The 11893-nt window shown below is 41.6% G+C and overlaps 2 protein-coding genes across 2 annotated transcripts; one reads left to right on the top strand and one right to left on the bottom strand.

The window, feature by feature from the left end:
* Positions 1–2957: 2957 nt before the first annotated feature.
* alg10 (ALG10 alpha-1,2-mannosyltransferase) lies at positions 2958–5778 on the bottom strand. The gene is made up of 3 exons (XM_023969545.2): positions 5430–5778; positions 4877–5074; positions 2958–4278 (listed from the first exon to the last, which is right to left on the bottom strand). Exons 1-3 carry the CDS (start codon positions 5592–5594, stop codon positions 3220–3222), a joined length of 1422 nt encoding a protein of 473 aa, XP_023825313.1. The 5' UTR covers positions 5595–5778; the 3' UTR covers positions 2958–3219.
* A 202-nt stretch (positions 5779–5980) lies between these two features.
* tprkb (Tp53rk binding protein) lies at positions 5981–11633 on the top strand. Its single transcript, XM_023969546.2, has 4 exons — positions 5981–6257; positions 6363–6485; positions 6629–6805; positions 11407–11633. The coding sequence occupies exons 1-4, from the start codon at positions 6117–6119 to the stop codon at positions 11485–11487; spliced, it is 522 nt and encodes a 173-aa protein (XP_023825314.1). The 5' UTR covers positions 5981–6116; the 3' UTR covers positions 11488–11633.
* The last annotated feature ends 260 nt before the right edge of the window (positions 11634–11893 follow it).

Here is an 11893-nt window from a genome sequence, read left to right as displayed (position 1 = left end):
CCTAATATCACGCAAGCCATTTTAGCATTTAAATGCTGAAGTTGGAGCCTATCTGGCGTTGGTCAGTGTGGGAAGCAGGGCACAGTGCGCAATTTGACTAGGCTACTGATATTATATTGCCTGGGGTTGTGTGGCATGTAAAATTACTTTTAGATGAATGGCTGTCAACACAGTAACATGATATTCGACACTGAAGGAGAGGACGCATCCGTTGACTTAAAATATGATTGGTATTTTCGGGAGATAGATAGAATGTAATATGAGCAAAACCTTTTAAGTGAACAGGCGATACACAATGTTTGAATCGATTTTCTGACCGATGCATGCTACCTACATTTGGATCGGTTTGGTGTCCTCGGACAGATGCAGTTGTATCTTAAACACTTGAATCGGGCACCGATGCATATCGGAGAATCATTACAACCCTAGAGGAGAGCATACGTGTTAACTCGATTGACATCAGTGCTGGTTGGAAGAGCACTTCACAACACTAACGTTGTAGCTTACGCTACAAGGCAATCATCATCTCATTTACAGTAGGCTTGTTCATTCTTGTTTCTTTGCCTAGCCTTTGTCTCTTCACAACGAGTCACAAATGCTGATATACAGTTTCATTTACACACTTCATATAATTSCTGTCGAACATTTTTTATGTTCTATCAAAGCAATATTTCCCACTCAAGCTAATCGTGCACAATTCAACATTGAGTTCATATGTAAACTCAGCAAAAAAGAAACGTTCCCTAACTGTCAACTGCGTTTATTTTCAGCAAATTTAACATGTGTAAATATTTGAATGAATATAACAAGATTCAACAACTGAGACATAAACTGAACAAGTTCCACAGACATGTGACTAACAGAAATGGAATAGTGTGTCCCTGAACAAAGGGGGGGTCAAAATCAAAAGTAACAGTCAGTACTGTTTGCTGGCACCAACTGCAGTGCATCTCATCATGGACTGCACCATTTTTGACAGTTCTTGCTGTGAGATATTACCCCACTCTTCCACCAAGGCACCTGCAAGTTCCCGGACATTTCTGGGGGAATGGCCCTAGCCGTTACCCTCCGATACAACAGGTCCCAGACGTGCTCAATGGAATTGAGATCCGGGCTCTTCGCTGGACATGGCAGAACACTGACATTCCTGTCTTTCAGGAAATCACACACAGAATGAGCAGTATGGCTGGTGGCATTGTCATGCTGGAGGTTCATGTCAGGATGAGCCTGCAGGAAGGGTACCACATAGAGGAGGAGGATGTCTTCCCTGTAACACACAGCGTTGAATTGCCTGAATGACAACAAGCTCAGTCCGATGATGCTCTGACACAACGCCCCAGACCATGACAGACCTCCACCCCCAAATCGATCCCCCTCCAGAGACAGGCCTCGTGTAACGCTCATTCCTTCGACGATAAATGCAAATCCGACCATCACCCCTGGTGAGACAAAACTGCGACTCGTCAGTGAAGAGCACTTTTTGCCAGTCCTGTYTGGTCAAGCGACAGTGGGTTTGTGCCCATAGGCAACGTTGTTGCCGGTAATGTCTGGTGAGGACCTGCCTTAAAACAGGCCTACAAGCCATCAGTCCAGCCTTTCTCAGCCTATTGCAGACAGTCTGAGCACTGATGGAGCGATTGTGCGTTCCTGGTGTAACTCAGGCAGTTGTTGTTACCATCCTGTACCTGTCCCGCAGGTGTGATGTTCGGATGTACCGATCCTGTGCAGGTGTTTTTACACGTGGTCTGCCACCGCGAGGATGATCAGCTGTCCGTCCTGTCTTCCTGTAGCGCTGTCTTAGGCGTCCCACAGTACGGACATTGAAATGTATTGCCCTGGCCACATCTGCAGTCCTCATGCCTCCTTGCAGCATGCCTAAGGCACATTTACGCAGATGAGCAGGGACCCTGGGCATCTTTCTTTTGGTGTTTTTCAGAGTCAGTAGAAAGGCCTCTTTAGTGTCCTAAGTTTCCATAACTGTGACCTTATTTTGCCTACTGTCTGTAAGCTGTTAGTGTCTTAACGACCATTCCACGGGTGCATGTTCATTAATTGTTTATGGTTCATTGAACAAGCATGGGAAAACAGTGTTTAAACCCTTTACAATGAAGATCTGTGAAGTTATTTGTAGTTTTACAAATTCTTTGAAAGACAGGGTCCTGAAAGTTTATATTGAGTTTATATTCACAAAACATTAGACCACCACCTTGTGGTGAAWTTGGTGTATTAAAGCATCAGGCAGTGGCAAAAATGTACTCAACAATATTAGTATGACATTAATAATTTTATTGCATCACTTCATTTGATCATTTCAGCCCAGGGACAGCCATACAGGGACAACAAAAGATCAGCAACAGAACAGGTAGAAAATACAGGTAAAAGTAATCGAATTCTGACCAAATAAACATTTCTGAAGCTAATGTACACACTACTTTTGAAGAATCTACATATGTTATTAAAAGACAKTTTATTAAATCATTGACTGAATAGTTAAGCTACTGGATGATATCTTAAGCCTAAAGGACAGAGAAGGATTCTGGAATTTTAGGGCAACCAACCACACTCAAGAAACACAAAGAAGTTCAAGAACATTATTCAAGGGATTGCAGTTGGGGGCAAGATTGAGATAATCTAAGATACAGTACAAAGAAAAAGGATGATTATAACCCATTGTATATCACAGCTTTACTCTTCGGAATATTGCAGCAGAATGTAAACACARATGTTTGTTTACATGGTTTATGGATGCTATTCCCGGTATGGAATAGGGAAATACAGACTAATTCAGTTATTTKAATACAGTCAGGGATGTTATATGTTTACAAAGAGAGCCACATCATTTAGTATAACTCTACCGTAGAGTTAAATGAAGATAAATCATAAATGTTCTTCATTTGCATTTTATTTAATTTTTTAAACCATAGTATAATACACAGATCGCTGCTTTACAATTTGGCTTTTACATTTTTGGGGCTCTTCCTCCATCCAAATGACATAATTCAATGTACAAGTCACAGTTCAAATGTACATTATAAACGTCTTGTGCTTTTCAAAGTATTCTTCACATGAAATGCATTCTCTCACATGTAGGGCCATGKKKKTTTYYCCTGAGCATGATCTCATCACAACAGGAAAAACTCCTGGCCCTACTCATTTTAAATAGAAAAAGTATAACCTATAGTTTTTCCAAATGACTGGGTTCCTCCTGTTCAGGTCAGGCTACCACATAAACCTCTGTACAGCCGGACTATTTGGCCATTGAAAAGTCTTGTTGACGAAGATGTAGAGTGTGGCTGCGTTGACGGCTGTATAGARCAGGAACTCCAGCACCAGTCTGGTGAGGGAGGGCAGGGGCATGTGGAGGCGGTAGAGCAGGTACGGAACAATAAAGTACCTGAACTCTAGCAGCTTCTGAGGCACYGTGGCCGCCAGCAGACACACCAGGAACGCCAGGMTCCAGAACARYGACCGGGAYTTCAGAGTGTCCAYGAAGTTCCACGCTGCAAACACGTATGCCGGGATGAGKGCAAAACGCACCRCCTCRTGCTTCTGGAAGATCCTCTTCCACACRTAGAAGGGGAAGTGTCTGTTGTCAGCCAGGAGGTACTTGTGCACGAAGGTGAACTTCCACACTAGGAGMAGGCAGAGTCCYGTGATCAGTAAGTAGAGCAGTGGCTGCTTCTTGAGGGTCTGGAGGAAGCGGAGAGCTCGGTGGTAGCACAGCGACGTGGGGATGGAGAAGAAGAGGGCAAAGGAGAAGAAGTAGAAGAGCTGAGGGAAGTTGAGACAGGCCTCGTGACTGGTTCTGTCCCCGATTACAATCCCATCATTCAACACGATGAACGCGATAAAACCCACGGCAACAAGAATGTACGGCCACGCCACTAGCGTCACAGCCTTCACGTGATTGGCTGTGGTCAGGAATTCCAACAGGAAACGCATCACTCTCTTCACCCCACTTACGGAGAAAGGTATCTGACAGGGCGACTTGTCATCCTTCTTCTTCGACTGTTCTGTCCTCCAGGTTTCATCCATCTTGTTGGCCACCACCGTGGCGGCACAGAACGCCACCCAGATGATGTTTGTCTGGCGGAAGAATATGGCGAAGACGCCGAGGAGTGCCGAGGCTTTGTGACAGCCGTACAGGGTCATGAGGTACGTGAAGAGGATGAAGAAAGTAGATCCGGCATCTGTGTAGTAAAGGAAGTTGAAGAAGTAGAGAACGGGGAAGGTGGACAGGGACAGGGCTGAGAGAACTCTGCGGGAGGCAGTCTTAGTCTGAAAGAGAAACGATGGTTGTTATGACTAACAAAATGAATGCAATTGAAGCTTCAAGGGCATTCAATCATTTTTTAAAGGTCTTAATTTATACCAAAATGATTTGCATAAGCGTAAGGTGAGTAAAAGTATGTAAAAATGTAATAAAATGTATGCACTCTACTGTAAGTCGCTCTGGATAAGAGCGTCTGCTAAATGACTAAAATGTAAAAAAAATTAAAAATGTAAAAGTTGTACTGGCGCAAAAGCCACGTGTCTACATAAAAACATAGCTTAGTGCAATATAAAAGCAGTTTTTTTGGGGTCAAATGTAATATATTTTCAACACTAACTTCCTTTCCACCCAAGTTTAAACAAATCTAAACATTGACAKAGAATGTTTTGTTAGGATTAATTCTGGATCTAACATATTGCTCAATATACCCAACCTTTATTCCCCCAACCAGATTTAGCTGACAGCACAAAACACCAACTAAACACAATTAATGMAAAATATACCACATCACAAATGCTAGTGCACACATTGAAGCTTTCCAGAACAGGAGCTGGCCACCCTTGGGGATGTTATAAATGTAATAAMATTAAATAACATTATTACCTTCTCTTTAAGGTGGAGCTTGCAGATGATGAGATAGAGCAGGTAGAGGATGCCACAGTTGAAGAGGAGGTTGATGAAGCGCAGCATTGCGGTAGAACACACTACCTTCCCTGTGAGGTCCACTAGCCACACYACTGGCTTGATCACGCCCACTGACGCCAGGTACAGGCCAGGAAGCGTGGTGATCATTGGGTCCCACTGGAACAACAAAGATAAAGGAAAAAGATCCCGTTAAAGAGCCTCTACTACAGYATTGAATTTAAAAGGGTTCATGTTATTTAAACTAGAGACAGATGCCAAATGGTTTAGTTATATATAGGACTATATACCGCTGCAGAATTACAATGCTTTTCAGGATTCAGGCATGGTATCCACAAWAATGACTAGCGAGAGTCTAATCTGTCTGTGTTCATAGTCACAGATGGCTTAGTTAAGGGTTAAAAAGTCTAGCTAGCAATCTGTCACAATAATCCAAGGACAAGCGTTGCGTTAATCCGACAAGCAAACAATGTAACAAAATCAAGGAAATGTAATTGACAGAGCAAAATGATACCTCGTTGAACTTCCCGTAGCAGTATTTCTGAGCTTGACGGACGTGAAATATTTCGTCCATGTAGGGCTCCCTTTGCTCCCGAGTWATTTTGGAGAACAGGAGACACGAAACCAAAAAGTTGGTGCTGCAGAGAGCAGTGAAAATGTACCCTTCGAATTTCTCCATCTTCMCCTAGAAATTCTGAACTAACGCGGAAATTAATCTAAAATTAGCTAGATACTTATATATGGTGTACGCAACATACAACGTTTAATTTCATGTTAACTACGGATGAAATGTATATAAAATGACAATAAAAATACAGATATTTTAATCTAGCTAAAACGCGAACGGAAGAGTTACATTTTTTGACAGTTTGGTGTTCCCGTCAGTGGAAGGTAGTCCGTACAGAAGCTGTTTTCAAATTCTAAGTTCCTATCAGTRTCATTTCACAAATTATTGAATTGCTTCTTTGTTGTACAATCGTTTTAAAAATGCGAGCATATATCTAATATATTTTATTTCATAAGTATTGACAATTATTAGGTACAGCATAAATATTTTTAGTCGTGTAAAACCGGAACCTTTCAGATTGATTGTGTTACTTTGTTTTTGTTCCCTGTGTATTTCTTTTTTTTTAACCACGTGAGATGGTCTAACTGAAATGTTCGAGTCTTTTTTCATCCAAAAATTMGTTTTTCTTCAGTTATGTATTCAACTCAGGAATTGGAACTCTTTCCTGATCGTACTGTAACTCAGTTGCTATTCAAAGATGTCAAAAACGCTGCAGAATTGAGGAAAAATGCCATGGAAGGAAAGATTAATGGTGCCTTGATAAACCCGTCTATGGTGAGACAATGTAGCTAGCTAGCTAGAAATGTTGGTTTGATGTAATGTATGCTTGACTGAAGTTGATGTAATGATCCACAAACTGATGATTTGAAATGTTTGCAGATAGTGAACCCCTTCCAAGTGCTCGTGGCAGCAAACAAGGCAGTCCATTTACATAGTGCTGGAAAAATGAAGACAAGGAGTTTATATTCCGAAATCATCTACAACCTTTCACCCACTAATAATGTAAGTAGCCTTTAAATGTATCTCTCTCTCTCTCTCACACACACACACACACACACACACACACACACACACACACACACACATTGACACTCCTTTCAAAGTAATATCCCATCTCAATGTCTTTGACACATATTTTCCTTTAGATTTCAGAGGCCTTCAAGAGGTTTGGGATGTCAGACAGTGACAGCGCTGTTCTCATAGTTCTAGTCCATCTCAAAGAGGAGACGCAGCACATGACTGACATCATTGCCAAGGTGGATGGACAACAGATCCCAGTTGAAGATGTCTCCATGTTGACCGACCCTGCTAAGGTCAAAAAGGTTGGTCTTGGTTTTTCTGTCTAAATCTTGTTTTTCCTGGAGTGTTGGACGCACACACACACTAATATAATATATACAGTGCCTTCAGAAAGTTTTCAGACCCCTTGACTTTTTCCACATTGTTACATTACAGCCTTATTCGAAAATGTTTTTTTGTTATCCTCCGCAATCTACACACAATACCCCATAATGACAAAGTGAAAACAGGTTTATTAAAAGTCCAAAAAAAAAAAAAAAAAACATAAGTATTCAGGCCCTTTCCTATGAGTCTCAAAATTGAGCACAGGTACATCCTGTTTCCATTGATCATCCTTGAGATCCTACAACTTGATTGGAGTCCACCTGGGGTAAATYCAATTGATTGGACATGATTTGGAAAGGTACACACCTGTCTTTCTATGGTCCCACAGTGGATGTCAGAGCAAAAACCAAGCCGTGAGGTCAACGGAATTGTCCGTAGAGCTCTGAGACGGGATTGTGTCGAGGCACAGATCTGGGGAAGGGTACCAAAACATTTCTGCAGCATTGAAGGTCCCCAAGCACACAGTGGCCTCCATCATTCTTAAATGGAAGAAGTTTGGAATCACAAAGACTCTTCCTAGAGCTATCCGCCTGGCCAAACTAAGCAATCTGGGGAGAAGGACCTTGGTCAGGGAGGTGACYAAGAACCCGATGGTCACTCTGACAGAGCTGCAGGGTTCCTTTGTGGAGATGGGAGAACCTTCCAGAAAGACAATAATTTCTRCAGCACTCCACCAATCTGGCCTTTATGGTAGAGTGGCCAGACGGAAGCCATTCCTCAGTAAAAGGCACGTGACAGCCCGCTTGGAGTTTGCCAAAAGACACCTAAATGACAAGATCCTCTGTCTGATGAAACCAACATTGAACTCTTTGGCATGGACGAAACCTGGCACCATCCCTAYGGTGAAGCATGGTGGTGGCAGCATCATGCTGTGGGGATGTTTTTCAGTGGCAGGGACTGGGAGACTAGTCAGGAACGAGGGAAAGATGAACAGAACAAAGTACAGAGAGATCCTTGATGAAAACCTGATCCAGAGTGCTCAGGACCTCAGACTGGGGCAAAAGTTCACCTTCCAACAGGGCAACGATCCTAAGCACAAAACAACGCAGGAGTGGCTTCGGGACAAGTCTCTGAATGTCCTTGAKTGGCCCAGCCAGAGCCCGGACTTGAACCCGATCGAACATCTCTGAACAGACCTGAAAAATAGCTGTGTAGCGGCGCTCCCCATCCAACCTGACAGAGCTTGAGAAGATCTGCAGAGGAGAATTGGAGAAACTCCCCAAATACAGGTGTGCTAAGCTTGTAGCATCATACCCAAGAAGACTTGAGTCTATAATCACTGTCAAAGGTGCAACAAAGTACAGAATAAAGGGTCTGAAACGTATGTAAATGTGATATTTATTTTTATTTTTAATGTATTTGCAAACATTTCTGAAAACCTGTTTTTGCTTTGTCATTGATGAGGGGAAAAAACTATTGAACACCTTTTAGAATAAGGCTGTAACAAAACAAAATGTGGAAAAAGTCAAGGGGTCTGAATATCTGTATGTATTTGAAAAAAATGGCAGAGATTTTGCCAAATGTACGTCTCTGTAAACGTGTTTTGTTATGGGCTTGTGATGTTGCAATGGCAAGTACATTTTTTCTATACCTTGTCAAAGCCTTTTTCAACTCCATTTATATGACTCATCTCACTGATACTGACAGTGTATTMTAGAAATKACTGAAATGTTTTCCAATTARCACTTTTGGAGAGTGAAGAACTAAAGTGTCMCCAACTGATTTTTAAATGCACTTTTGGGATGGAAYCTTGCGTAAGTACAGTTTTATCTAAGCAATACTGAAGCTCTTTTGTGAAATGTAGATGTGGAGTGGCCCCTCTCGGTATTGAGCAGGGATGCAAAATAGTCACCTTTCGGCGAAATTCTCAGTTTTGAATCCAAAATAGGTGACCTACAGTGTAGATCCGATGAGAAAAGTTTGGGAGGGGGGCTTTGGATCACTACTGGCTGTAATCGAACGAGTGATGCGTGTTTGTATGCGAGTGAGTGATGCCTGTTTGGAGCAATTCTGGCTGTGTCCAAGGCTCAGCCAATCGTTCACATTAAAAAAGAATGCAGCATGCGAATGAAGAGAGAAGAGACAACCAACTTGCTAGTTACAGCATCAGCGCTCGCTCTGGAAAGACAGCAGAGTGTGGACAGGCAGTTTGCCAGTTACAGCAGCGCATCCCCTGAACGATAACGAAGAGTTAGGTGAGAAGCCTGACAACGGAGACAGGGGTGAGAAGGTGTTGAAGCATACTTCATGAGCTGTAACCGAAAAACAACTGGCATTTGGAAAGTTTGAGGTGAGGGAGAAGGTGTGGTGGAACAATAATTGTTAGCATTGTTAAGTATCTTGGTAGCTGGATCGAATTCTCCGTTAGCTAGCCAGAGAAATGTTGAGCAACATTATCCAATTTAGCTGATAAAATTATTGAGTTTGTGTGAAAATTAGCTGACTAATAAAGTCAGACAGCTAGCTAGCTAGCTAACGTTACACAATCAGATGAGCTAACGTTAGTAACCGAACCAATTCACTATAGTATTAACTGTAACTGGTATACGACTTCTTGCCATTCCTCAAGTTATAACGTTAAAGTAGTTGCTTACTGGACCCTGGCAATCTGTGTGAAATTTTAACTAGCTAACAAACTAACTACTATCTGTGAACCAATGTTTTCTACAGTATGTGGTTAATTTTCAGAATGAGAGAATTGGGTGTAAATGAGAAGTTGCTTGTTAAACAAGTGGTTTCAGGGATCAAGTGTAGCTGGAGCTGGGCCTGGCTGTCACGACTTCCGCCAAAGGCGGTCCCTCTCCTTGTTCGGCGGCGTTCGGCGGTCGACGTCAACGGTCTTCTAGCCATCGCCGCTCCACTTTTCATTTTCCATTTGTTTTGTCTTGTAAACCAGGTGTGCAGGAAAACATCTCCTCATAATTACTATGTGTATTTAGCCCTCTGTTCCCTCCATGTCTGTGTGGGGTATTGTTTATTGTCAGGTTGGCACGCTTCCGGCTGGTTTGCGGCGGGTTTTGTTTCACACCTGTGTTTTGTGGCAGCCGGTACTTTGTACTTGGTTATTGTACTTTGTGTCGTCTCACTTGTTCTTTGGGAATTTGTTTTTGTGACGCAGTTGCGTTCTGTTCAAAATATTGCCTCAGTAAAGTGCTTTCTCCACTCATCTCTGCTCTCCTGCGCCTGACTTCCATGCACCAGCTACACCCAGCATTGACACTGGCTTAAGCTGGATGCCACTATCGAGGTGAAAGAAACGCCACACACTTTCCTTCTTTCAATACAGTGGATAAAAGGTGTACGCCAGGTGTACTCTCTGCCTGAAAGAGGTCAATTATGCCAACAAAGGGTATCATGCTCTGCTGGCACATTGTAGAACAGATGTCCACAGGCAGAAAGTGTACAATGTAATGCAGTGTAGCCCAAAGATATTGCTTTTGTTGTGTTGAACTTGATGGTTACACTTTTGTATTAAATGTTTTACTCAGTGAATGTTATTTTTGCACACGTAGCTTTGTGCACTTGATCAATATCTACTATAGTGGCCACTACAATAGAGCAAAAATAGAATTGTTTGTTTCATTCTATTTCTACTTTAAGATGTTTTTTCCCAAGTGCAATATTTAGATGTGTGTGTGGTCACACACTTTCTATTATAAAGGCTGTCATGGCTAACTGCTATATTAGTGTATTGTTTTTTTCTCAAGACTTGAGTGTCATATGCAGTAAGTCTAGGCAACAAATAACATTGGATTGCTTTCTTCACATTTTTTTGCTGTGAGTTTTTCACATGAACCACTTTTTATTTTACACACAGAGACTGATCTTGTAGATCATATTCTTTGTTGTTTAATTAGTTCAAACCTGCATTTCCCCCTAGCAGGATTTATTTTGCATGTTTCAGTGCAACAACAAAAAAGTCACCTTTTTGGGCCCTCAACAGTGGACATCCCTGATTGAGACTTGTCAATACACAAACGCTCCCTTAGATAAACGTGTCTGTTCTTTTTGTAACGATGGATCCGTTAAAACAAGCTCATGCCTTGCTTTACTGTAGGTTACACAGCGACATTAGGAATGATCTATTAAGTCAACTGTCAAGCCAGAAGAAACATTTTCATGTTCTAGATGAAAATAATAAATTTTGTGATTCTATCAGGTAACGATAATGTAAATGATTGCACCAAAGCCTGCCACCTTATCCTCCAATGGAGACTTTTCTTTTTAAGGACCTAAACGTCCTTTTATCTACGGCATCTGCATACATGTGTATAGATTACGTAATGTATAATAACTGATACCAATAATGTATAGATTATGTCATGTATTATAAATGACTCCAAATGAAATATTGTACCATGTTTGACTGACTGCTTTTAGTGTCTCAACTCACTTCGACTGGTCCACAATGTGGTTTTTTTAAAGTCTGTATTTTGTACTGTAAGCTATTGTGTCATTGTGGAGTGACACTTTGAATACATATTTCTAACTCACCATGCTCTTGTTTTTTTCTCTCCAGCTGTACAAAACCACACCCCAGGAGGATACGTGTCTACTGGACGCTGTTGTCTGCAGGATGGCAACCAAAGATGTCATGTAGCKCAGCAAGAAGACATGGCAGCAAATGGAACCATTCATGTTATATCATTTTTTTTGTTGTTGAGCGTTTCACATTGATGTTGTTGCACAATGTCATAAATGAAATGTTTTCCTCCTCGAATATGTTATTAAACATGTTTATTTTTAGTTTTCGTATGACTGTTCATTTACACATCAGCAATGTTGAATCTGGTTAGAAAGTGACATACGTAGGAGTACCAACCTTAGTGGTTAGTGACTATAGCTCGGTTCCCATCCAATTGGCTACAGATTTTCATGCAAATACTCTAAAATCTGCATAAAAACTATATGCATATTTCCCCATCAGAGATGCTTTATCAAATTGACTTGTTGCGGAGAAAAGGTGTAGTGCACATAAAAAWAAWWWWWTGCGTTTAAATTCACAT

This window comes from Salvelinus sp. IW2-2015, linkage group LG24 (genome assembly GCF_002910315.2).
Source record: "Salvelinus sp. IW2-2015 linkage group LG24, ASM291031v2, whole genome shotgun sequence".
NCBI classification, from domain to species: domain Eukaryota; kingdom Metazoa; phylum Chordata; class Actinopteri; order Salmoniformes; family Salmonidae; genus Salvelinus; species Salvelinus sp. IW2-2015.
This window is presented reverse-complemented; position numbering and strand designations above follow the sequence as displayed.

Bases quoted from the DNA above. Each gene is read 5' to 3' on its own strand.
- tprkb (XM_023969546.2), top strand. From the start codon at position 6,117: ATGTATTCAACTCAGGAATTGGAACTCTTTCCTGATCGTACTGTAACT. The intron at 6,258-6,362 runs GTGAGACAATGT...AAATGTTTGCAG, and splicing joins CCTTGATAAACCCGTCTATG to ATAGTGAACCCCTTCCAAGT. The intron at 6,486-6,628 runs GTAAGTAGCCTT...ATTTTCCTTTAG, and splicing joins ACCTTTCACCCACTAATAAT to ATTTCAGAGGCCTTCAAGAG.